Source organism: Dioscorea cayenensis, chromosome 14 (assembly GCF_009730915.1).
Source record: "Dioscorea cayenensis subsp. rotundata cultivar TDr96_F1 chromosome 14, TDr96_F1_v2_PseudoChromosome.rev07_lg8_w22 25.fasta, whole genome shotgun sequence".
NCBI classification, from domain to species: domain Eukaryota; kingdom Viridiplantae; phylum Streptophyta; class Magnoliopsida; order Dioscoreales; family Dioscoreaceae; genus Dioscorea; species Dioscorea cayenensis.
Window position 1 is genome coordinate 16,266,001 of NC_052484.1, and position 27,866 is coordinate 16,293,866.

The window sequence follows — 27,866 nt, forward strand, 5'->3', positions numbered from 1 at the left end:
AACGAAACCCTATCGGAGAAGAGTCGTCCCTTTTCCTGGCAATGGGGATCGATCGAGGTGAGTTGCGACGATGAGGTTTTCCATGGCGCTTGGTACGAGGCCACGGTTGCTCGCCTCCTGAACGGAAGCCTTCGCTTGTCGATCATATACACCTCGCTTCTCTCCGACTTCGAATGCTTTGCGCGGCGGTAGCCTCCGGCAAGGCCCTAAAGGACGCCTGGAAAGGAGCCAACGAAGGGTTTGAAACCTTAGCATTCGAGTTCCGAGAATCGTTGAGCGTCTCGACCGCATGTTTGTTACTTTTTGCCGCCTCGATACTACTGCACAGGTCGCTGTCGCCTGTGCCAGCGAGCTGGACCAGGAGCTAGGGATTGCGCATCGATGGCGCTCATTTTCTCTGGATTTCTCGCCCAACTGGCCCAGGGTCGATCTTACGCTATCTTTGAGCACGATTTTTTTCTTTTTCTTTTTTGGTTATGCTGATTTTGAGGATTTTTGGTTCTCCTTTTCAGTACAGGAAAGATCTGACTGATTTATCACAATAACAAAATAGTTTGAACGACTTCAAATTTAACTGGTGAGTGGTGTTTAAATCTTTATTGTTCTAAATTTTCCTTAGATTACGATTATATATTTTTTGTTTTTTTCTTTTTTATGTGAAGGAGTTCTAGAGTAGTGACTATATTTTGGTGGAATGCAGTGAGAAATTGATCCGGATTTGTTTTTTTCTTTCTTTTCTGCTTTAGCCTTTTTCTTGGTTGAAGACTGAAGTAAGGGAATTGGGAGAGGAGGTTGTATGAGCCAGAAGCTTATAGCTGATTGGTGAGTAAAGTGTATTTATATATATATATAAAATAAAAAAATTGTCAATTAGTATTGTTGGTTTTGTTGCTTGCTAATTGGTAATCAGGATTGTAATTTGTTAGCTTTATGCTGATTTATTTTGGTTTGATTGTAAACTATTTGAATCCTGTATTATCTAATAGAACCAATTTTGGAGGAAAATCAACCATCTGGCTGATTATGTTGTGATTTTGATTCCTCTTCTGTTTTGATTATAGATAATCTTTAGCAAAGAATTGCAATGATGTTTATTGTCTTGTTGAGGTCATCAACGTCAAGGTGAATTTTTTTTTTCAGGGTTTGTGTGGATGAGATTTGGAAAGTATGAGAAGAGAGAAACAAGTTGAATTCTAGTCTTGAAAGAATTTTGCTTTTGTTCTTTTGTTGAGTTTTTATGGTTCTGATCTAAAATATATTTATATTATTCCATTGTTGTGTTCAAATAGGACTAAAACTTAGTGTGGAACCAAGTTGTTATTGAATTTTAGTTTTTTTTTATTTTATTTGGATTCGAGAGAATAGAAAGAGTGTCGTGTCATGTTGTTCTATGTTGTGTTAGGGTTTTATAGGAAATTGATTGAAAGGAATCCGGGAAAAGATGGGATTTTGGTGATTCCATAGTGCACGCTTTGTTCTTATTAGGGTGTGGAGATTATGTGGGGTTCTTCTCACCAAGGAAGGACACGTTTGATTTTTGGGAATTTATAGTGTCTTTGAGTGCAAGATTTTTCTCAAATAAACTAAATAAAATGGCCAAGTTTTTCGGCACAATGATTTATATATGAACCTCTGAATTGTATTCCGGATGAAGTGTTGTTATGTCGAAAATTGCTTAAGAAAAGCAAGGAAAGCTTCACACTTGTATTTTGATAGTTTGATTATTGAGCTTGTCTAAAAGTAGAAGAAAAATGTATGTTGTTGATATTGAAGTTACAATTCTTTAAAAACTTCATGTCATTCGTTTGTCATGGATTTTGACTGCATTCATGAATGCATTCCTTTTCATTTTTTTTTCATTCATAGTATGTAATCATCTTCTTCTTTTGATATCTAGTTATTGTCCAATGGGTTATTAGAGGTTGGCTTGGTATTAGGAGGAGCTGAGATTAAGAGGGTGAGTACTCCATCCACTTTCAGGTTTTCTTGAATACCTTCTTTTTTGTTTTGGGATTAAAAGTTGTCTTTTTGGAGGATGATGGGGTGTAGAGTATTGTTTCCATGAAAGATTAGACTTTGAAATTTCTTTGGGTTTCATTGTATTTCTTTATTTATTTATTTTGCCAAAGATATGAGAACTTTTGTTTCTTTTAAAAGCTAGGCTTTTCTCTTTGACATTATGAAGATTTCTTCATTTACTGATTTATATTTGCTGAATTACCTGAAGGTGTCTTTGGTGAAAAAAACTACTAATTATATTATTACTCGTTCTCTTTGAAAAATATGGCTAATTTTTTATTTAATGATGTATATGTGTTGAATTATTTGAGGTTTTGGTGAAAAGATATCTTCTTGGATGACTTTGAGAACTTGTGCTTCTTAGAAAGCTAAAACTTTGGAACTGTATGTTTTCTTTCCTTTGGTAATATACCCTATGTTGGAGTGCTCAAGATTTGGTAAAAGATGTCATCTTAGGTTTACGAGAACTTATATGACTTGAAATGCTAAAAGATGTCCTGGATGTTTTGATGTTGGTTCAAAGTTTGAATGTGTGTGTATTTTTCTCCATTTGACCGAGTGCTTTGAACTTTGCATGGGTCCAGTTTGTGATCATTTTTATCATAACTTGTTTCTTGCTTTTGGCGAAAGTCATTCACGCTTTTCTCTACGAAGCCTAGAATCATAAGGTTTAACGCACATGACCCAAGCGAGGCACACACTTACCTGCCCATTGCCAAACTTGTCCCTTGCTTAATTTTTCAATCCTTGAAGGTGGCACTAGCTTCTCAAAGTCTCCATGATGTCTCTTTCTATTTGTTCTTTTCCTCTAGTTTTTTCATTTTTTTTCTTTATACTAGTGTTTTAATTTGCACATTCTCTTACCTAGTGGACTTTGTGTTTTTATTCTTTTTGAGGTTGTCCTTTCCCTTTATAGTGATTTGCATTTTTTTACTTTTAATTTAAATGGTTTATTCACATTTTAAAAAAATAAAACAATAAAATGGAGTTTTGTTTTCAAGATGATATTCCATGGATGATATTCAGTATTATATTAATAAAATTTTATTTATATTTTTATTATTAAACTTTAACTATTGTTGCATGCTCCACTGTTACAAGTTATTGAGCTAGTCTTTATAGTGTAAAATATCCAAAAAAAAAAAGCTTAATTGTAACAATTTGTCTTTTTGACCGAGAAGATTTGAGTAAGTTTGTTAATAACATAAATTTATTAAATAAACTATAATTGGATTTGGTATATGGTCTTGAGGATGTGATGGTATTTGGTCTACCATCGTGGTTGCTTGAATTTATCGCATCTTTGCTTGTCTTTAATCAACTCCCACTTCAAAATACTATACTAAAATCACTCACCAATCTCCTCATCAATTCTTTCTTAACTATTAATCCTTTTTTATTATTTAATATGTGTGTGTATATATAGTCAATTATATATAATTCATTCATTCTTTTATTATATGTTCATGGAATCATGTTGGATGGTTTGGAGAGAGAAGCTGAGAAAAAAGTTTGAAGACCTTTTCTAGGTAGGGTTGTTGAGAACTTTGATTGGTCCCTGCTCTACTTAGTTATTCATCAAGACTAGTCAAGTTTAGGAAGATAAAATTGAGGTCCCAAGTTTGTCATGTATTGTGTGAAGGGATTATTTATTTGTGAGTATATATATATATATATATATGCACGAAATTAATTAATAAGGTGTAAATAAAGGTTAGATTGGGTTGAAATGAAATAAATAAACCCATGTTTTCTTTAAATATAAAAAAAGTGCACATGTCTCATTGAAAATGGGTGACTTCAACATCTTTTATGATCGTGCTATAGATGGATGATTTTTTTGTCAAAGCTCGCCAAGACGATAGCTACTGTAAGGCCGGGGGTACAAATTGATGATGATAAACTATGGTGGGACATATTCGGGGTTGCAAAAAATCGATGTTATGGCATGGGAAACCTTGTTGAGGAGATAGCTTCCGATTATTCTCATTCGCAATCGCAGCTGGTCTACTTTGAGAACTCAACAATCTATTCCTTCTATGCCTCCAGAGGTTATGAGTAAGTTGGAGTTTTTAGAGAAAACATACGAGGAGCAAAAGCAGTACATCATTTCTCTATTAGAATCTCGAGGTATTCAGGTAAACTTTGAGACAATTCCTCGTACTTCTCATGTTCGTGCCAGGATTGGAGAGTCTGTTTCCCATGCCTCTCACACTTCAGAGGATGTTGAACAGCCTCAACCTATCGATGAGATTGCAACAAAATGAAGTGGTGTTTTGGATTATTATATTAGATACTTGGCCTATTACATTTTGGACTATTACATTTTGTATTTGTTTTTGTATTAGATGTTTGAACTATTATATTTTTGTAATGCATTGTTATTTAAGATATTTATCGATCGTAATGTTTATTTTTGAAAAAAATATTATAAAAGTTATTGTTCGAATTGTAAATTAGGCTTTTAAAAACAGGGTTTTTTTGAAAAATAATTAAAAAAATATTATAAATAATCATGGTTATGAATAATTAATTTGCAACATAATTTGCGACAATAAAATTGTGTCGCATAATATCTCACTAAGATGCAACACAATTTCATGACACTAATTTGCAACAATCGAAATATGTCTCAAATTTTTGTTGCAAAACATCGCATACATTTGCAATCACAAAAAAAGTTTTTATGACAAATAAAATGATTCACAAAATTTGTTGCAAAAAAACTCAATATTTGCAACACAATTTGCGATGCGTAAAGTTTTGCGACAATTAAAATAAGTCGCAAAGAATGTTGCAAAAAGTCTCAAATAGTTGTAACATTTATTGCGACACAGAAATTGTGTCGCAATAAATTGTCGCATATCGTTGGAAATTGAGTGGCAAATATTGTTTTAGAAGATCCATGAAATGCGATGAAATTTGCAACATTTTTTTATTTTTTGTGTCGCAAATTCTACGACTACGTCTTTTAAAAATGTCGCAAATATTTGCGACATCTAAAACGCGACACATTTTATTGTGTCGTAGATTATGTTGCAAATTGCGATCTGCAACATATTTTTTATTTTTTTTGTCGCAAAAATGTGTCGCAAATTGCGTTTTTTGTTGTAGTGTATTTCAACCAAAGTAAATCATCATTTCTAATGTATTTAAAGAAATGGTATATGAAAACGGAGTTTTAGATACCGAATTAATTATAAAAATATTTGGTTTGGATTTTAATTATGTTTTCTATTTATTTAGAAGTTACCTCCAAAAGAATAATAGAGTTCTAAATTCCTCTCCCAAAATAAAATAATTATCAGCATTAATTCAGTCTTCACCCTCCACGTGAATAAAACATAAAAGATAGAATGGTCGATGGCTTGCTGACAAAAACAAATCTTTTACAAAGAAACACCATAGTCTCTAATATAACGGAAAGAAGGAAGACTGGATACTAGAAATCAATTTGGATTATTGGAGAAATAATTCAACATCATCTCTTCTTCAAGACAATTTCGCTCATAGATGGATAAAATGATTGAAGCAACTTAAATAAACCAATAAATTTGCCTAGGTAAAAGTAACATGGAAATAAGACAAAAAAACCATATCAAACTCACTAACCATCATGTTTAATATAGAAAAAAAAATTTTGTGCCTATAGCATGTGTGACAAATATATTTAGCACATTATCTTATTGTCATGTCCAACATTAACATAGTTTTAATCATAGTTTTCTACTAGCAGTGTGCAGAATATTGTCATAGTTTTTTTGCAAGGTTTTTAGTTCCGTGTTTGCAACAAATTTTAGCATGCATGGCTTTAGTAAATTAAATTTTAAAAAAAATTACTTTTACTACGCGGTTTTGGCAAACTATTTTTTGTCACAATATTTAGTGTAGTTTACTGTTTCTGTGTTAAATTTTATGACAAATTTGATATATATTATAATTTCAACATGTCAATTTAACATTTTTGTTGTTGTGATATAGATACCATCACACCTGAATCCATATCCATGATTCAACATTTGATAAACATTCACATACTTTTCAACGACCAAATGGTCTATTGGTATACGGGTCGCTGATAGAGCTCTTCACCGAGTGGTAAGAGTTCGATTCTCAGCTGAGGGCACATTTCTGGGAGATGTGAGGGGTGATTGTGTGCAGGTGGTCCCAGCGCCTATGTGTACATGGGCCCCATCCCCCACTTGCTCCACCGAGGCTTATGCACGCCCCTGACAATTAGTAGGGCCTTCGGGCTGTCTGTTCCTCTTGAAAATAAATAAATAAATAAATAAAATATTCACATACTTACATAGTATGAACATGCAAGCACACATAATTGCAGCCCTAATAAATAGACCAGTATTAATAGTTCTTATCCTTTATATTGGTTCTTATTTTTAACATAGGTTTGACCAGTATCATCTTCAAACTTGCATAAAAAGACCCCCATCAAGAAAAATCTGATTTGGAGTCAGCTTGAATATAGAGATCCACTATGGAATCAGTTTGCTACTTTTCTTTGGTATTCTCAATATTGTTTTTGCTCATTGTATTAGGTTATTTCAGTGCCTTCAAAGTCAATTAAGGCGATTGTAATTATAAAATGTGTTTTAATTTAACCATTCTATTTGATTTATTTTTATACTGAGTTTTTGGTAGGAATGGTTTTGCCTACTCTTCCTGAATATTCCTTGCTTGTTATTCTTCTATTCTAAAAGGATAGGAGGAGAAGCACGAACTCACAAGCTTCATTTGACAGGCAATTAAACCATTCTCTTTCAATTGCCATGTTTTATGCCATGCTAATTATTTTAATTTCTAATCATAGCAAAATAATTTTTGTTGTTAATTTTATCAATTTGTTTACCCTACGTAAGAAATTTTTTCTCAATAAAGAACCAAAAAATGTTAGTGAATCATTTTAATTGAGATTCAGGTCCATCTTTCGAATTACTTAAAGAAGACAGGCAACTTGGAATTTTTCGGGGATGTGTTATCGTTTTCACAAATATTTTTGTTTTAATTATCTAATCCAAATGATTTATCACAATTTCTGAATTATACTTAAATATATCACAAATCTCAATTTTTTATCATAGATGTGGCATGCATATAATAATCAAAGTGAAGATCTCATACTTAGACACAATGTTGATCTGACATGAGTTTTTTTTGCATCCAACATGGAAATGCTAGATTGGTTTATGTGCAGATAATTTCGACCCTTTGCACCAACGATAAAATCTTGTTTTATTTAATCAACGATGCTCATTATGTATAAATTATTGCAATAAATGTGTAAGCAACAACCATATATATGTTTTTGAATATGGGCATTCAGGAAGAAAATCTCGGCCACCCTTTAATTAAGCGGGGTGCTTGTCGCCATTTGAAAATTTGGGGAAAAAATGGTGACCAAAACATTCAAATGATTTATTTTTTTTAAATACTCATTTTATAAAATAGTTAATAAGCTTTTATGTTTTTGGAAGTTCGGAACGTAGTGATTTTTAATAAAAGCACTTCCAAACATAGAAGTTAATGCAATTGAAAATACTTGCATATTGAAGCCTACATCAAGTGCATTCCATATTGATTTCATAATGTTGAAAATTGGAAGTTTGGGTGTATTCCAAAAATAGTTTTTTTAACTGATGGTTTCAATGAGTGTGAGTATTTAGTTTTGATATCTCTAGCTAAAAAGACCATCAAAATTTTTAGTTTTTGAAAAAAACACTTGAGCTTTTTTTAATTTATAAAAGTAAATTTTTTTGAAAAAAACAACATGCTTGATTTTTGGAAAAGATAAGCAAACAACCTTAGCCAAATAGTTAGATACTTGATTGAGGCTTAATTACTTATATATATATATATATATATAGTATTGAAATATGACATTTAGGTTTAATACGATGAGGTAATAATTTTTTTGTTTCAAAAAAATTTTTGGTGAATTGGAGAAACTTTTTGTGCATAGTTGCAATTCTTTTTTTAGAAAAAAATAGTTGGAATATTTTTCAATAAGAAATAGAAATAAGAAATAATAAAATGTCTTATTACTAATTTTTATATTATTTATTTTTTTATTATCTAAATTTATAATCTAAGGCCCTCCCTTCATTCTATACTTCGGTAGTTTATCTTTTACTGAATTCTTGTTTTTATTTAATTTATTAAAAAAACCTGTTTAAACGTAAAAAGAGAAATGATAATGAAAAAAATTGAATTAAACTCGATCGGATACAATTATATAAACTCACAGGTATTTATAATTTTTATTCAAGAAGTAAGACTTGTTTGTTACTTTCATCTTCTTTCTCTCATGCCCAAGACTTTTTAAAGTGGATAAATGAGATATATATTAAGAACGAAAAAGTACGTCGCAGATGGTAAAAACACTGCTGCAAGTCTCATTATTTTTTTATTTTCCCTAGAAAAGCATGCTTCTTCTTTATCTCACAGCTTTCAAGAAAACCAATATAACCTCAACCATGCAAAATACACACTTCCAAACCCCTAATTTCCATGCAAGTTAGATAGCATAAAATTTTTCGAGTCTCATTCTTTTAATTTCCTCTAAAAGCATTTCATATTAATATTTATATAACCTCAACATGCAAAACACAAAATTGCAAAAACATATGTCCAAGAAGTAGCAAGTGAACATTTTTGAAAGTCTCATGGTCATCATCCTTATCTCTCTTTTCTTGAAAAACATATCTCCAACAAGTGGCACAATTAGGCCTCTGGTTACCTCTATCCCCCTTCAACCACACCAAGACTTAGTGCCTGGGATAGAGCTGGCTTATATTCAGAGCTCATTTCTCTGCCAATATCCTTCTTTTCTCTCAACCTTTCACTCTTAACACATCCTTTCTCTTCAATCTCAGACAATTTAGACATGCTCTTCTTGAGTTCTTCATTGAGTGACGCCACAAGGGTCTCAGTCTCAATCTCCCTCTCCTTCATTAGCATCAGCTCTCCTTCAACACTCTCCAATTCAGCCTCAAATTTCTTTCTCCAAAGAGCTCACTATCATGAGTTCGTCTTCTTTGTCTTGAATGAATGAGTGTCAAGAGGTGGAAAACACGTTGATTGGTTGGCGGAGAATCTCTCAGAGTGAGAGTAAAACAAAGACACATCAATAAGAAGCTTACATTTTAACAATACTGCTACTTGTACAAAACATGGGTTAATTTTTTCACAGTAACTTAACTATGGTTTTGTTTCATTTTGGTAATCGAACTTTAATTTGCATCAAAATGATCATTCATCTTCAATTTTATTTCACCAGACAATCACCCGATTGATTTTGTGAACCAAATAGCTGATGTGCTAGTCAAAAAATCTTTAAAATTTGGTGATGTGTACAGTCCAAGTAGGATGACTGATGTGCCACAAGGAAGTTGACACAGATTTTTCGGCTGCCACATAAGCTATTTAATTGTCAAATCAATCAGGTGACTGCCCGAGCGAATAAAATTGAAAATGAGTGACCATGTTGATGCAAATTGAAGTTCGGTTACTAAAATAAAATAAGACCATAGTTAAGTGACCTATGAAAAAATTAACCCTACAAAACATACTACAAAACATACCACACATTACATGCCAGCTAATATAAATAAAACAACACAACGTCATATATGCTAACTTAAAAACTAGCACCGAACATTGACCCAGCCAAACTCAAGGGTGAGTGATTGATGGGTTCAACCTGGTTGAACCGAGGTCAATAGTAAAATATTTAAAATATATTATAATAATTAATAATTACCAAATATAATATTAAAACTATAATTATAATATAAAAAACAACTACTTAAATTTGATATTTAAATTAATAAATGACCATATATATGTTAGTGTTTTTCTAATTATGCCATTTATTTTTATTGTTTTTTTGTGAATTAGTGACCAATTTAATGTATCAATATATGAGTAACTTTTTTTGGAGGTTACGAAACTTTGACTTTGACTTTGATTTTTCTTTTTGTATCCCAACATTGATTTGAATCAAAAAGGTTGCTCTGCTTTGATTCTCTTTCACCAGAAGGCCACCCAAACAATCATGGCCCTTGTGTGTTGATTTGGAGACCGGGTTTTACATAGATAGCCTTTGAAATCCAAGTGTGTATGCCAAGTGTATCTTCCACATCAATAATCCACATCACCCCCAATGTTTGCCAGTTCAGCACACGAGTCACCTAAATACCTTTCTTCTTTCCCCCATTGACAGACAACAACTTGTTCATCACTGTGACAAAGATATGGTGAGAAGAATGGGCGAAAGATGGTGCATGACCACGATAAGGAAGAGGGCAAGTTAGCCTTGTCCATTTCATAGATGGAGGCTAGGTGGCGTTATCCTTCTTAATGAGCAAAGAGTGATCAATAGCAAGATGGATTTGGCCTTGAAGTCATCGACAAGGGCTTGCCCAAAAGGGAGACACAGGGATCAGTTATGATGGTGGCCCTATTATTATGGGTATGGGAGATGAGGCACATACTCATTTATTGGTGGACGTGTTCTCTTTTCAATAATTGGAGTGGCATCTCCCTCCTTCTTTAGATTCTCTACAATCTCAATTTCTTGTCTTTTTTTTTTCTCCATCACCCTTTCACTATCTACCCCCACTTTTTTATCACTCTGAAGAGTGAGAGTCTTGAGATGTTCACGGGCCATGTGATTCTCTAGATTCCAAAAAGAAGCCTACTGGTTTCTCATCGATGCATCTATGCTTTGGAATCAATTTTTGGACTGCTAAAACTTAATATCCGTGCTCTGAATAAACCGAGTAAGTACTTCCTCTTATCCGGGTCTCTTATCGTTCTGTTGTGAGGAGGAAATCCTAGCGGTGGCTTTTGTTGTTGCCCTTGATTTCCCCAAGAGAAATTGGGGTGATTCTGTCATCTTGGATTATAAGTGCCACTGTAGGGGTTTCCTTACTGCCATAAGGCACTACGATCGAAGTCTAACTATTCGATAGGTCCATGCGCCACTCCGACATAGAGCAATCTGCGGAGGCATGTCCTCCCCCCACACATATCACACGCCATGGCTGTAGCCAGCTTTTGAGTTGACAGGTTATCTATCATTTTGCTCAAGGCTTCCACTTGGGTGAGTAGTGCTATGACTTCGCTAACCTCTATCATCCCGGCTGGCTTTCCAACTAACTTGTCCCTCGAGTTCCACTGGTAATTATTCATGGCTATCTCATCTATCAACTTCTTAGTCGCCTCTGGGTCTTACATCCAAGCGATCCTCTCACTGCTAAGTCTATAAGCTATTTGGTACTATGATTAAGGCTTTGATGAAAAATCTGAACTTCCATCCATTCGGGGAGGTTATGATGCAAGCATTTCCTTAACAAGTCTTTGAATCTCTCACATGCCTTAAATAGTGATTTAGTGTTGAACTGTGTATAAGCTGTAATCTTTCTGACGCAACTTGGTTGTTCTTCCTAGTGGAAAATAATGGGCCAAGAATGACTCGATAAGCTGCTCCCAAGTCATGATAGATGCTCGAGGAAGAGCCTGGAGCCCCTACTTAGTTTTTCCTTTTAATGAAAATAGGAACAAGCAGAGACTGATGGCATCATTAGAAACGTTGTTGATTTTCAGCATATCTCATACCTCGAAGAATCCCCCAATATGACTGTTGGGATAATCATTTGGCAATCCATGGAACTCTATTGAATTCTGGACAATCTGTACAAAAGTAGACTTAAGCTCAAAGTTGTTTGCTGTAACTGGTGGGCGCACTATACTTGACTGAGAGCCATCAAGAGTGGGACGAGCGTAATCTGAAAGGGTCCTATTTTAGTTCTCTTGATCTGTCATGGTGTCCAACTACTCTCCCTCAACCTCACTGTCAAAGATCCTATCTCGTTCAGTAAATCTGTTGTCAATCTGGTTCCAATCACTCTTTTTATACTGCTCTCACCTTCTGCCAATCTTGTTGCCTTAGGCTTTGGTGTTATACACTGAAATCAAACAAAAGAAAAAGAATAAAAAAAGAATAAAGATAAACAAAAGGAAAACAAATAAGAAAGAAAAGAAATGCTAAAGTGGCGAAAGTTCAAATGTTCCTATTCTTTGCCGGCAATGGTGCCAAAAACTTGATAGGGACGCAAGTGTACTTGTTGATCGCGTAAGAATAGTGTGTGTAAAACAGAGTGTTGGTCCACATGGAAGAAAGTGAATGTCACGCCCCGAACCTGGTGCGCTGACAAACGGCCGCAGACCCACAGGGCGGGGTCCCAGTGAACCTGCAAGGCCTCAAAACCTAAACACATACTAGGAGTAGAAAATAACTGACAAAATACTAAATAAGAGTACAACTTAAGGTTTACAACCAAACCCAAATACAAGGCGAATGAAATACAGTACGACCTACAAGGAGGTTCTTAAACAATAATACAAGCGATACAAAGACATAAGTCTTAAGGCATAAATCCCAAAGAAGAAATCTCTTTGGAAGTCTTCTAAGATCCACGGGTCTATTGCTCCCGATCCGAAAAAGGATTTAAAAGCAAAATCCATGAGCTCACTAGCCCGATAAGTAATCCAAAAACAAACTGAAAGCAAAAGTTCAGGTCTGAAATTTGCACACACATAATGCAATAGCACAAAATAGTGTAAACAAAATCAAAGGTAAAACAATAAATACAATATCCAAAGTATGACTCCAAATTCACTGAAAGTGCCAAAGGTCATTTGTTTACCCTCGGTGACAGACCCGAGCCGAAATAACTGAAATCATTTATTTACCCTCGGTGACCCGAGACTGAATAACAGGTGGCCGTTGATTATTTCACCGAACGGACACGGTGTGAAACTGCAGTCTCATTTTCCAAAATTACTTGTCGACAAGGTCAGGGTTTAACCCCCCACTGACAGGGTTGCATATTGTTCATTTGGAGACCAAAAATTCAGATACAATTCCAAGCCAAGAATACAGAATATTCACAAGTATTTTCCAAAAATTCATCTAATAAAATAAAGTAAATAATTAAATAAACAGATAAATAAATAATGTAAAAAGGAAATACTCACTTTTTCCAAGCCTAAGCTCGGTTCTCACTTTGGAGAAATAATAACAACATTTCACAAATATTTTTCCCAAAAATTCAAGAAAATAAAAAGATTTACAAAAATAAAAATAAAAATAAAATAAAATAAAAATAACACAAGTATAAATAATAGTGAAACCAAAAAAAATAATTATTCGACCAATCTCAAGGAAGAAATGCATTAATACAATAATATACTAAAATTTGTAAAAAAATACAAGGTCTAATGTATCTCATCAATTGAAGAAAAAAATGGCCCACCTAAAACCAAAATAGCTAGAAAAAAATAATTTCAAAAGGAAATATTGTCAAAACAAGGATGTTAAAAAAATTTTTAGGAAGGAGATAGGTAAGGACATAAAGGCAAGTGGATATTTAAGGGATAAATGTATAACCCAAATAATATATAGGTAATTCAAGTTGATGTTAGGTGGACCAAGGATTCAAGCACTTAATAAATCTTAAGTTTTTTTGCTATTGGGAATAAACAAGGTTACAAAAAGGATAATTACTTTGCCAAATATTTGGAAGTAACAAGGAAATAACATATATAAGTTTTTGGCAAATAATAGCACTATGGTTCCAACTAAGTATAGAAACTTCTCTTCCTCTGAAAACACAAGACATAAATAGATGGCAATCCCACAATAATTTTTAAAGAATAAATGCAAACAAAATTTCAGAAATTTTACATGAAAATAAACCAAAACAACAAAATTTAAATACAAGAGTTTAAGGGATTACTTACTTGGTGATCCTAAATTCAAAAGAAATCCAAGATGATGCTCAAGGTGGTCCTAAAATCCAAGGGAAAACCAACCAAATATACATGAATACTTGGAAGAGTTCAAGCACAAAAGTTCATGCTAAGCTAGTCTAAAAATACCCCATTAAAACAACAACAATTTGAAAGTGTCTACAAGTAGATCTAACATAATACTAATACTAGTGGTAATAACAATGATGTGAGACAAGCACATAGAATGATTTTTAACAAGAACAAGAATAGGATGTGAGAGAAACAAGGATGGAAATAAATCTCCTAGCACAAGTAGTAGATCAATGCATGCATGCATGCATGTATGTATATATATATATACACCTATATTTACACATACTTATGGTTGCAGGACCAACATGTGTGGATATACATATGCTACCAATTTAAAAAAAGGCTGCCAACAAGTCAATGTGCATGTAAATATATATACTATACTTTGATGCTTAAATAATCAAAAGCATGACATGCAACCTGGCCACATCTTGGAGGCTTCTAGTATTTTGTTTTTTTCATGCAAACAAGTAGGGATGCAAAGCTCAAGAGAGGGATCAAGTTTACTGGTATTTCGGTAACCAAAAAAATACAAATGCCTTAGAAGGTCATGCCAAGGGTGCAGGAATTTCAAGGCCCAACACACATGCCAAAACTACAAAACTGAACATTCATTTGGCAAGCAAAAAAATCTGGAATTTTTGGCTTGGGTTTTTAAGCATCCATGCAAAAAAACATAAAGATAGTTCCATGAGTAAATACTTATGTAGCTTGGAAGCCAAGAACTAAGGATCTTCAAGAGGCACAAGAGCAAGTTTTAACATGCATAAAGAGAGAGTTTTCATGCAAGGATAAGCACCAAATAAAATTTCAAACAACAACTCATGCAAACATAAGAAGCAAGCTAACAACCAACATTCAAGAAAGAGAAGTTATCTTCCGGACAACATGAGCAACCTACAACAAATACCTCTAGGTTTGATGACGAAATGAAGAGTTCCTCCCGGTTTGATCGTCGCCGCTACGAGTGATCCGGTGAGGTGCTTCACTCTTAAGGCTTCAATGGAGAGGGGAGTGAGGTTAGAGGGTGGAAGGAAGCAAGGAAGGGTAGTGATAATGCAAGGGATGAGGAAATATGTTTAGCAACTTAAGCAAGATCTAATCATGGGCGGGGTCCACAGTGAATACTAGTAATATCCTAAATTCTAAAAATTAGCCTAAGTGACAAAATGTTGTGTGAGTCAAAAAAAGAAATCAAAGACAAGAAAAACTGTAAAAGCAAGAAAAAAATGAAGGGAAGAAATAATGTCAGGCATAACATCCTTCTATGGTTATAAAGTACAGGACAAAGGTTATCTAAATATGCAATCCTATCTGAACTGAGAGGTTTCCAGAATTATACTATACCTCGATTTCTCAGGAAAAGAGTAACTGAATAGGTGCAGAACTAATACAGACATCCACACAATCGCATTAACACTCTATGAAACCTCACTGTGAGCTAATGACAATATCTTAATTAGATAATCTCCCCCAGAGAGAGATTACCCCTAATCCAAATACAAAGTAGAGATGTGATTTCTCTTAAAATCTACTCCACATGATTACAAAGAGCACGGAAATTATCACTAACTCACTTAGAAGGATTGAGGGAGAAAGAGTCTGCAAAGTGCACTAACCAAAGGCTTACTCACAATATCCTCGAATTACGGCATGTCTATGCTAGGTGGGAATTTTTTTGTCTCAAAGCATATCAAACGTATGAAAACTAGGGGGCTCTCGCTACAATAACAATCATTCAATAAAAACATGCAATTAGATTCAAATATAAACAGTTGCAATTAAGAAAACAAATAAAGCATCAAAGATTCAACAACCAATGTCAATGAAATATACAATAGAGTTCAACTATGTCTAAACATCTATAAATTAGCTCTCCCTTAATGGAGGACAAGCATTCAATGTACAAGTAATAGGAGGAAACATGGAAAACATGAAAACCACTTCTCAATCACGTCGACGAAGGATCGTCGGAGAAGCCCTAGGAAAGCTTTCACGTACGGTGCCAAGGTAAGCTTGACAGCTACAATCTCAATCCCCTTGAATGTGGATCCAAATCTCCCTTGAAATAGAACTTTGAGTACTGGAGATTCATCTCCTTTCTTTCCTAACTTTGCCTCCAAGAATCACCCAAAAGAAAAACCCAGAATAATGCCCTAAAATCCACATATGTTCAATTTATAAGTAACTGCTTACGGGATGCTTACAGGCATAAGGACTTGGCCACAAAGGAGCTGGAAAAGATAGTTGTGAGCCTTACAGGAAGACTTATGGCCGTAAGTCATGTCCGTAAGGTCTTCTATTTGTGGTATGGTGCAGCTTACAACCGTAAGCGCTGGACCATAACTATACAATGTTGCTTCTTGTGACCGCTCTTACGGGCGTATACTGTGGTCATAAACTCCTCTATATTGTCCTTGCGGGCATAAGCCATGCCCATAAGTTCCTCTGATTTAGCTCTGAATCCCCCTTACGGGCATAAGAATGCCATAATTTCTCTAGACTCTACTTACGGCCGTAAGGTTAACCGTAAGCTTCCTATAAGGCACTCAGTTTAGCTTTGTTCTTGTTCAAATGATGCTGAGAGAGTTCCAACTCCTTCGTTTAAGGTCTGAAATGTTTCTTTGGCTTTATCTCATCTTGAAGTGGTGTCCTAAGACTGAGAATGTGAAACACACTAGATTTAGCATCGAATTCCAAAATATGGTTCTAATACGCATGCTGAATGAGTGTACAAAGTGATTTAAAATACATGAATATTGTATACTCATCAGCTATCACCTTAGAAGTATGAAATATGTCCTTGAGTAGTCAGAATTTGGGCATGACTAGTATTCTCTTGATGACTTACCGGAAAAATTGGCTACCTCTAGGGTGTATGAAGCTACTACTCACTTAGTTCTAGATAAAAATAAGGTCATTGTTAGCGAGGTTGATCTAACAGTGCATGGGGTACATATTCTTAGGCAAAACACACACACACACGGGGAGTGCGCGGTAAGGGTTAAATTTCTCATCTTTGATCAACTGAACACATTTACAACTCGTTTCTCTCTTCACTTTTGAAATTCTTATCATTTTGAGATTAGAGATCATGTACTCATCTTCTTTTCTTGTAGGTTGAATGTTTTTCGCTTGAGGATAAGCAAGTGTTCAAGTGTGGAGGTATTTGATGATTGTATTTAATATAGGCATTTTACATACCCTATTGCATGATTAGCTTGTCTTTTGGTATATATTTTGGTGTAAATTAATGCTATTTTGGGTATTTGTGTTTAATTATGCAGGCAATTAGATATTAGCATAAAAGAAGAAGTTTTGGAACAAATCTGCTACAAAATAGAGCTAAAATGCAAATTACAAGGGAATCACTGGCAGAAGCACATCTGTGCTTCTTCTCATGCACTTTACAGGAAAATCCTCACTAGGCTAAGCATAGGCACTATAGTATGATAATGTAGCACGGGCACTGTACCAAGAAAATCACGGCTTCGGTGATCTTAACACGATCGTCCGGGGGGAGCATGGGTAGGAGCACGCCCATGCAAATTATAGGCTTTATAGGTTTTTGTGCTGAAAACTCATCTTAAGACTTCTGAAAAAAGCATGGTCTAGAGCACGACCAAGAGCATGGTTGTGCTTGCATCAGAAATTCCTTTTCTATACCCAAAGTTAGGTTTTCAAGGGAACTTTTGGCTAGGGTTTCTTCGAGGTTTTAGATGGGACTGTAGTGCAAATTCATTATCAATAGATTGGAGATGGATCAGGTGTGAGGGCAACGAGTAGAACGGATCAACGCCAGTGGGAACTTCATTGGAGCAACGTCAGAGTTGTTTGGGAAGCAAAAAGGGAGTTTTTTATGGATTCTTTCTCTTTTATTTACTTTAGTATTTCATGTGTTTGTAAAACTATGAGGGGCTAACCGTTATTCAGCACCCCTATTTATGAACCTTGATATTATGTTGTATTGATTTTTGTTGCTTTGATTATTGAGTTTCCTTGTGATTTCCCTATTGTTTATATTGGTTGCAAGTTTTGTGTTAATTGCCTTGATGTTGTATGTTGCAAAACTTGATGTGGGAATTGACATTAGTTGATTGAGCCAAACTTGGTGAGCATGTTCCCTGTAGTTGTAATCGCAGTCAAGAAGCATATTAGCCTTAGTTGCACATTCACTGTCTAGATGATGATTGAGAGATCCACCTAGCTAGGGCACACTTTAGAGAGGGGTTGAGTCCGCACCGAACCTTGAGTGAGGTCGTACGTTACCAAATCCCTCCGTTAGGGTTCTACTTGCAGCCCAAGAAGATGTACATGTAATTATTGCTTAGTCAGTACATTTGTTGAAGGGATTAGTCCTGGGCACTACTCTATCTCTGTAATCCTCACCAATTTCACTTCCAGTCCTACATTTACTTGAGTTGTTAGTCCATTTTCTTCTATTACCATTTTGATCCAGCTAGATATTAGAAGAACATCGAGTACTGAAAGCTTACCAGTCCTTGTGGATTTGACTACCCAACCCATTTGGATACACTTTACTACTTGTACGACCCGTGTATTTGCAGATACGCAAAGGGCTTATCAAGTTTTTAGCACTGTTATTGGGGATCGGCAACTTTTAGAAAAGTTAGGATTTTAGTAATCTAGCCATTATCTTTCTTTTCTTTGTATATATTTTATTCTTTTGCTTTTTTTGTAATCTAACTCTTTTGTTCATTCTTCATTTGAGGAGGGTCAAGATTTGGATGAATTGCTTGTAGCCTTGGGGAACCATTCATGCCTCTCATTTGATCACCATCCCAAATACTCCCAACTTGAGCCAAGTCTTGTAGATCTGTTAACACACTATGCACAAGTCAATGATATAAGGGCACAAGAGTTGGAGGGATATCTCTCAAATGATCATCATCCAAACTACTCCCAACTAGAGTCAAGTCTGGCAGATCTGCTGACTAGCTACATGCAGGACCATTTTACGAGGATACAGGAGTTTGATGAAATGTTGCCCAACATTCAAGAAGATCTAGTGTGGTTGTCCAACTTCAATGATGATGCATTCTATGAAGAAAGTTCACTCCCAACTCAAGATATGTCAATTCAATTTGGGGAAATGTTACTCTGCTCTTTAGCACCCTTTACTACTTGATCAGCACATCCTACTTTAAATTGTACCTTTTAGTCTTCTGCTATTTTAACAGAGTCATATCAGTCCCCTTTTCTAAGGGTTTAGGTTTTAGAGGATTGATATTGCTCAATTAAAATAGTAAAATGACTAAAATATTACAATTTAAAATAGATGGATAAAAAATATACGTTTGAAAATGAAGTAGAATTATCGTGGGAATTATACCTAAAATAAAAGAAGCATTTAAGACATTGGTATAAATTATTGAATTTTTAATAAAAATAAACTATACATTATAAAATTAATAAACCATTAAATAAATTAAAAAATGAATTGAATTGTTTAATACGAAAAGCCCTTTATCCTTTTGTTGTAGCTTACTGAATTGAATATTAAACTATATATTAAAAAAATTGAATGGTTAAATAAATGAAGATTTTCATTTCCTTGATGCTGTCAATTTAACTGAAAAATAACTATATATATATATATATAACTATATATATATATATATTATAAAAAGATAAATGGTTAAATAAAAATAAGATTTTTTCCCCCTTGATATTGTTTATTGAACTCAAAAATGAACTATACATCCTAATGTATGAATTGTTAAATAAATTGGGTATCTATAGTTATAATTTATAAACATTAACTATGATTTACATATTGTGCACAACACTTGAATTTTTATTTTATTTATTTATTTTTTTATTTTTTTATTTGTTTATTTATTTATTTATTTATTTTTATGTGACAAAGGTGACAAGCACCACTTGAGAAACCTTACAATATTTATTTGTTGCATTCAATTATAAAAAAAAATATATAACAAATTTTCATATTGAACAATGATTTTAAAAAAATTCCAGAAATAATATTAGTAAATCTGTGTTGTTTTCACAATATATACAAAGCAAGGACAGAACCAAGGGGGCTAGCAGGGGCTTCAACCCCCTCGGCACTAGAAAGGTTTTTTTGTTTGGCCGGAGACATAGAACCATGCAAACCAGCCCCCTTCGGCCATGCCAGCCCCTCCAGCAGCTCTTCATTCGCTTTGATAATCACTACATAGATACTAGAGACCATGAGGAAGAACTTTTGTATTGAACTCAACCTCAGAAAACATTTCTACAAGGCAGGATAATTCATGGAAGATAAGATCTTCAAAAAGAAAAACAGAAGAAAAAAAAATTCGGCCAAGTTAACAGAAAACTATGCTTTTATAATTTACAAAAACTTTAGTGACTGAATTGAAACTAGTGCGCTGAGAGCATGAGTCAATTGCACTATAGTTAAACCAAACCAACTAACTATTCCCTCGAACTAATATGCATTCATTTGATGATCGCATCCTGACCGTTCATGGAAAATCAATCTTGACTCTTGAGGCTGCCTCGAACTTAAACAAATTATCTTAATGAAATTAATCCCTGTCGTTCATTCTTTCCCTCTCAAACCTAACCAACATTAAAACACTTGAAATGTTAGTTTTACTCTTTAATCAAAAAAATCTATTTCCAGTTTTCCACCATAACACTTAACTGCATCAAGAACCTGAGTTCACTCCCTGCTTGGTTGCTTCTTCATTGAGTTCCTCTCTGCTTTTTCACTGACTTTGAGTATGTATAGTAGATTATTAGTATTTATTTTTTTAATTATTTAATCATCCAATCAATGATCATGTATTACTTTTTATTGAAAATGAGAATGAATGTATAAAATTTATGGGTGAAATAAATAGAACATGAATGATAAACTTAAATTTTATAAATATGCCTACAATGTGTTTGATTAAATGCCTTGATGAGTTAAAATGTTGAAAATATCAAATATCAAATATTAATAAGTATCATAATGTATATATGTATAAGCAAATAATGTTTAGTGTTAAATCTGTATAGCAAAATGCCAAAATGCATACCAAAATAGATTTCAATAAGATTAGATATACCAAATGGTTTTCATATTTATAGAATCATAAATATTCATTAACACATAATAAAATTGGATTCAATGATGTAACAAAATTGGTTTCATAAGACAAATTTAATCATTTAGATGCATGAATGTTAGCACTATCATGTTCAAACAATTTTGTGTGCTTGATTCTTCAAATGATCTTGGTAGTTGACTAGTTGGTGATGTAATGTTAGCACCTTTAATATTTTGCTTGTTATTTTTTATAGTCTATAATTAAAGATTTTTTTACTTATTTATTTATAGATCATGGACAAATTTTTGATAAAACGACCAAGGAGTGAAGAGTCATCAAATACTCCTAAAGTACCATTGGACTCTTAATCAAGTGAGAAGAACATTAATACAAATTTTAATGACAACAACATTGTTAGTGACCCCGGATTACGAAAACCAATTGAAGACTTTGATATTGGGATTAGAGATCAAGTTAGAAGAGAGTATTTGACTAGAGGCCCATGTCAACCAATTGGCCACAATTTTTCACGGAAAGATTATGACAAACAAAAGAGAAGTTTTTCAAGATGGTTGGTTTAAACAACATCCATGGTTGGAGTATAGTATGACAAAATAAAGATGCGGTATTTTATTTTTGGTGTTATCTTTTCAAGCCAAGTAGAGGAAGCCGAATAGGAGAAGATACATTCACCAAAATGGGGTTCACTAATTGGAAAAAAAGCATTGGAAAAATTCGTAGAACATATTGGTGCTGTAAATAGTGCGTATAATGATGCGAGAGTACAATTTCAAGGGTTCCAAAGTCAAAGACAAAGTGTGTTACACCAATTGGCTTCACATTCACATGAGATGGAGGTTGCATATCGTATTCGTTTGACGGCAATTTAGATGTGACTCCTTTTCTCTTGAAGCAAGGTTTACCTTTCAGTGGAAATGATGAGTCTTTAAATTCAATAAACAAAGGTAATTTTCTTGAGTTGCTTGATTGGTATAGCCTATAAAATGAAGAGATTTGGAAGATAGTCAATCAAAATGCCCTTGGAAACAATCAATTGACTTCCCCGAAAATTCAAAAGGAGTTGGCAAATGCTTGTGCAACGGAGATTACATGTGTTATTGTTGATGATATTGGGGATAATTATTTTTCTCTTATGATTGATGAAGCCCGAGATGCTTCAGTAAAGCAACAAATGGGAGTTGTTTTGCGATATGTGAATAAGAATGGCCATGTGATAGAGCGATTCCTTGCATTGGTTCATATGCCTGATACCTCTGCAATTTCTTTAAAGAATGCCATTGGTTGTTTATTTGATACACACAAGTTGTCTCTTTCGAGGTTAAGAGGGCAAGGATATAATAGGGCTTCAAATATGCAAGGTGAATTCAATGGTTTGAAAGCACTTATTTTAAAAAAAAATCCATATACAAGATATGTACATTGTTTTGCTCACCAACTACAATTAGTGGTTGTTACCGTTGCTAAAGAGAATCAAATTGTGAGTGATTTTTTTTCAATATGTTAATATGATTGTTAATGCCACCGGAGCATCATGTAAAAGAAGAGATCAACTTCGGCAACATCATCATGATAGATTGGATGAGCAATTGGAGAAAGTGGAGATAGTCAATGGTAAAAGAAAAAATAAAAAATCCAGTTTAGCATGACTAGGGAATACTCGTTGGGGATCGCATTACACTACAATTCTCCGGCTAATTTCTATGTGGACCTCAATTTTAGAGGTACTCCAAAATGTGCATAATGATAGGGCTTCTAGTAATAATAGAGGCATAGTGGCAAGTTTGATTGACAAAATGGAGAATTACCAGTTTGTATTTGTGATGTACTTGATGAGGCGTTTATTGGGGATGACAAATGAGTTGTCATTTGCTTTTACAACAAAAAGGACCAAAAAAATATTGTTCAAGCCATACGATTGATTGAAGAGGTGAAAGCTCGTCTTCAACACTTTAGGGAGGCAAGATGAGAGGAGTTTTTGGGAGAAGTTACCTCTTTTTGTAAGGGAATCTCAATCGATGTGACGAATATGGAGGATAATATGCCAATTTGTGGTGGTTCCCGGGCGAGAAGGACAATTCATTACTCATTTTCACCATTATCGTGTAGAGATTTTTCGTGAGGTGATTATTTTTTTGTATTTATTATAGTTTTTATAAATCTCATTAATTTATTATTTTTTTATTAATCTCTATTTTTATTTTTAATGTTAGGTTATTGATTTGATTTTCAAGAAATGATCAACCGCTTTCTGAAGCTAGCACGGAGTTACTTCTTTTGGTATCATGCCTTGATCCTAAGGACTCATTTTCTAAATTCAATATCCATAAGATACTCCGCTCTAGCGTAGATGTATCCCGAAGACTTCTCGATGATCGAACGTATGATGCTTGAGGATCAACTTGCTACTTTCATTTATGATGTGCGACATGATGATGATTTTGTAAATGTCAGGGACTTGCGAGGTTTTGCTATAAAGATGGTTGATATTGGAAATGTACTATTTTTCCACTCATTTATCGTCTTATTGAGTTGGCATTGATTTTTGCCAGCATGCATGACTAGTGTTGAGAGGGCATTTTCAACGATGAATATTGTGAAAACCCGACTTGCGTAACAAAAATGGGAGACGAGTGGATGAACGATAGCATGATTGTCTATATTGAGAAAGAGGTTTTTGCAACTATTGACAATGAAGCGATTCTACAATGTTTTTCAAAAAAATGCAAACTCGTCGTGATTCGCCTACTCCTCCGTAGCATGCATCGCACGGATGGCGCTTCTAGCTCGAGTGTGCATAGATAAATATTTTATGTTTTTTTGTGATTGTTTTAATTAAATGTTACAATATGGCACTATTTTTGTATCGAATACAATTGTTATGTTCACGAAATATTTTTGACATTTTGCCCCCAATCAATAAATCTTGTTTTCGTCCTTGATACAAAGTATGGAAAAAAACTACTGAAGTACTTTAACTAAACTACAAACTATAGTTTTCATTTTTTATAAACTACTACCATTGACAAAAACCATAAAATAATTTAACAAAATACTTATTTAATGTTGTTAAACACAAAATAACAAACAAACTATCAAGATCATAAGTTCCACATATTATTCAAACGTTCATATATAACATAAGTTTATTGAAACCATGTACATATATAATATAATTAGAAACAAGGCATAGGAACAAGGCATAGGTTTTTCATCATTTTTGTTGTCAATCCAGGAGCTTCAGCCATATTTACTTCACCAACATGATCATCTGGCAATTTCCACTCAAATTTGAAAACAAGATTTGCTAATGCAAGTTCTATAGTGGAGATTGCAAACCCTATTCCAGGGCATATTCTCCTACCTGAACCAAAGGGAATGTATTTAAAGTCTTGTCCCTTAAAATCCATAGTATTGTTCACAAACCTCTCAGGTATAAACTCATTAGGCATATCCCATTCTTTATGGTCTCTTGTTATGGCCCAACAATTAATAATAACCCTGCATTGACTTGGGATTTTGTAGCCTTCAATTTGGTAATTATCCATGGATTCTCTTGGAAGAAGTAATGGAGCTGGAGGATGAAGTCTAAGAATCTCTTTGACGACGGCTTTGAGGTAGTGCATCTCACTTAAATCATCTTCATTAACCATTGATTTCCCACTTGCTATGCCATTAATTTCATCTCGTAGTTTTTTCATGACATTTGGGTTCCTAATAAGCTCAGCCATGCCCCATTCAAGCACTATATATGATGTATCTGTTCCTGCTGCAAACATGTCCTGTTTAGGGAAAAAAATATTCATGTCATAAAAAAAACCATCATGTAAATGTTTATATATATTTGCATATGCATTTTATGTTCATCGAAATTCTTATTAGTAGAAAATTATCTGACATGATTAAATACCCCATCACTAAATTAAGTAATGATTTGTGTTGTTGCTATTCACTATTCTTCCAAAATTAAATATAATTTTAGGTCCTCGCATTGGTTAAATTATGAGCTATTACCCTGAGACAACCCCAATTTTTTTATTTTTTTATCACCTAAATGGCTCTTAGTCATTATATTTGTCCAAAATTGCCCTAGAACAATTAAGTCATAATCAGTCAACACATGAATGTTGATTGGGTTGCTCATTATGCATTTTTAAAGTAGTGATTTTTAATATTTTTGACCAATTATTTTTTTAATTATTAAACTAATTTATTTTGTAGCATTTTTAACCCATTTTTTTAAAAAAATATTTATTTTTCGAAAATTTATCAATTTAAAAATATTTTTAAAAAAATAATTTTTATTATTATTATTATTATTATTATTATTATTATTATTATTATTATTACGAGCATTATTTCAAAAAGTAGGGCTATCAAATGTTTTTCAAATTTCACTACCGAATTATGACCATAATTTTTGTTCATATATACATGTAAATATTTTTAAATTAAATTAACTATTATTATTTTTATAAATTATAAATATAATAGTTTAATATTATTCTCAATATTGTGGTGTGAATGCAATAATTAATCAATATGTGTTATACCCGCCTTTGTAATCTATGGCTCTTGTAGTTAAACCCTATGCTCTATGTTTTTACAATGGTTTTTAAAGTTCAAACAATATTCACAAATAAGATAGATTGAAATAAAATAAAAACTTTTTATTAAAAAAATAATAAAAACTAATAAATTTACAATTTATAAAATAATAATATTTAATTTAATTTAAAAAAATATATGTATACAAACAAAATTATGGCCATAAGTCAGTACAGAAATTTGAAAAAAACGAAAACACATGCAATAGCCCTACTTTTGAAACAATGCTCACTATTTTAAGAATATTAATATTATATTATTTTTTAAAAATAAAATGGTTTTTAAAATTTAATAATTTTAGGAAAACGGTTTTTTAAAAAAATTGTATTAAAACCCACAAAAAAAGTCAGTTTTAATAATAATAAAAATAAATAAATAATAAAAATACAAAAATTTATTTTTATTTTTTTAATTTTTAAAAATACCTAATCTGCACCCGTGTGTTGAATGATGGGCCTAAAGCTATTTTGGTAAACATAATGATTTTAGGGTCATGTAGATAAGAAAAACAAAAGTATGGTTAATTAGGGAAATTACCCTTTAATTATTGAAAAATAATTTAATGTTAAAAAATAGGTCCAAAAAGACATTTAGAAGGTAGTAACCTAATTTAAGGTAAACTTGATTCCATATAAAGAACCAATAAACTAAATCTAAGGAAAAAAAACTCTAATATTACAATAATTGAAACATTTGCATAAACTAAGATTACTAGGAATAATAATTAATAAAATTATTACAAGATTTTTTTCTTAATCAAAGTGGACATATTGGAAGATTTTGCAATTTTTACACATGAGCATTTCTAAAAATAATAATTAATAAAAACAATATATATATATATATATATTGTCAAAGTGGATATATTAAGGTGGTGTTTGGTTGGATGTAATTCAAATACGAGTGGATTTTTCGATTACAATGTAACTGGAAATACTTGGTTTTCAAAATACAGTGAAATAATCAAATCTTGTGTTTGGTTTGGTGTACCTTGAATTACTGTATTATAAGATTTTTTGTTTGTTTGGAAGGATTTGTAAATTTAGAATTGGAAAACACTTTGTGTATAAAGTGTGTATATGTGTGTATATATGAATATATGCATATATATATATATATACATATACATATATGTGTATATGTAAATGTAAACATACCATGTATAGGTAATATGTATACATGTGTATATGCATATATGTATATGTATATATGTATATATATATAGGTATGTATGTACATGTAAACATACATATGTATGTTTATATAAAATATATATGTATGTATATATATAGTGTAAGTATATGTGTGTATGTGTATATACATATGCATATGTGTGTATATTTTTACATATGTATAATGTATATGTCTATGTATATATATGCACATGTATATGTGTATGTATATATATATGTATATGTATATATAAACATATATATATACATCACCTAAGGATTTTTCAAACCCGGGATTTCGACTTACGTCCAGATTTGGACGTAAAACGCCCATCACTCGTTGGATGTAATCCCGAGTTCATACGGGGTTTTAGAATCGCATTAACGAAACAGCCCATTTTTAAAAAGCTCATAATTGAGTTACATTATATCTCCGAAATTCTCCAGAACAAAGCAGCTACCATCGATTTTGTTGTTTTTATATAAACAAATATTTTTCTTAAAAAAAATTTAAGAAGAAGACATACCACTAGGAGAGCTTTGATGTGTTCATCATTAAGATTAAAATCAAGGCCAGCATCCTTCTTGAGTGAGAGCAAGATATCCACAAAGTCTTCATCTTTCAGATCTCCATCCTTTCTGTTCTTATGGTCCTCAATCATCTTGCTGAGAACACCATCCCACCTTCATGAAATTCCTTTTTAGCCCTCTCATCAAATCCAAGCAATGAAGTTAACCATCCAATTGAAGGAAAGTAATCCTCCAGATTAAAGCCACTAAATAAAATCATGTTCTCCTCTATCATTTCCAAAAATATCTCATTCCTACCTTCTTGATCTCTATTGAACTCACCCAATATGGCTCTACAAAGCATGTCATTAGTGAAGCAAAACAGCACTCGGCTCATGTTCAATGCCTTTAATGGGTGAGAAGAAGCATGAGAAACAATCTTATCCATCAAATGAGCCACCTCATTCTCCCTTGCAGCCTGAAATAATTGCACCCTTCTCATGCTGAGGAGATGAGTTACACATATTTTTCTCATCTGCCTCCAATACTCACCATAGGGTGCTAAGGC

At 33.2% G+C, this 27,866-nt stretch overlaps 2 protein-coding genes and 1 long non-coding RNA gene across 3 annotated transcripts in view; 1 reads left to right on the forward strand and 2 right to left on the reverse strand.

The window, feature by feature from the left end:
• The first annotated feature begins 286 nt into the window (after window positions 1-286).
• On the forward strand, window positions 287-801 carry LOC120275315. The gene is made up of 3 exons (XR_005541094.1): window positions 287-424; window positions 513-577; window positions 747-801. It is a non-coding gene; the product is annotated as an uncharacterized LOC120275315 (long non-coding RNA).
• A 7,974-nt stretch (window positions 802-8,775) lies between these two features.
• Window positions 8,776-16,211, reverse strand: LOC120276178. The gene is made up of 4 exons (XM_039282903.1): window positions 16,134-16,211; window positions 11,892-12,005; window positions 11,656-11,793; window positions 8,776-9,033 (listed from the first exon to the last, which is right to left on the reverse strand). The coding sequence occupies exons 1-4, from the start codon at window positions 16,209-16,211 to the stop codon at window positions 8,776-8,778; spliced, it is 588 nt and encodes a 195-aa protein (XP_039138837.1).
• Window positions 16,212-24,106: 7,895 nt separating this feature from the next.
• LOC120275549 (cytochrome P450 71A1-like) overlaps window positions 24,107-27,866 on the reverse strand; it is a 3,833-nt gene continuing 73 nt past the window's right edge. The window contains exons 1-2 of the mRNA XM_039282166.1: window positions 27,316-27,866; window positions 24,107-24,790 (exon numbers count right to left, since the gene is read on the reverse strand). The exon at window positions 27,316-27,866 is cut by the window's right edge and continues 73 nt beyond it. Of these exons, the coding sequence (XP_039138100.1) occupies window positions 24,185-24,790; window positions 27,316-27,450 (741 nt within the window). The 5' untranslated portion in view covers window positions 27,451-27,866 and the 3' untranslated portion in view covers window positions 24,107-24,184. The remainder of the gene's footprint in view (window positions 24,791-27,315) is intronic.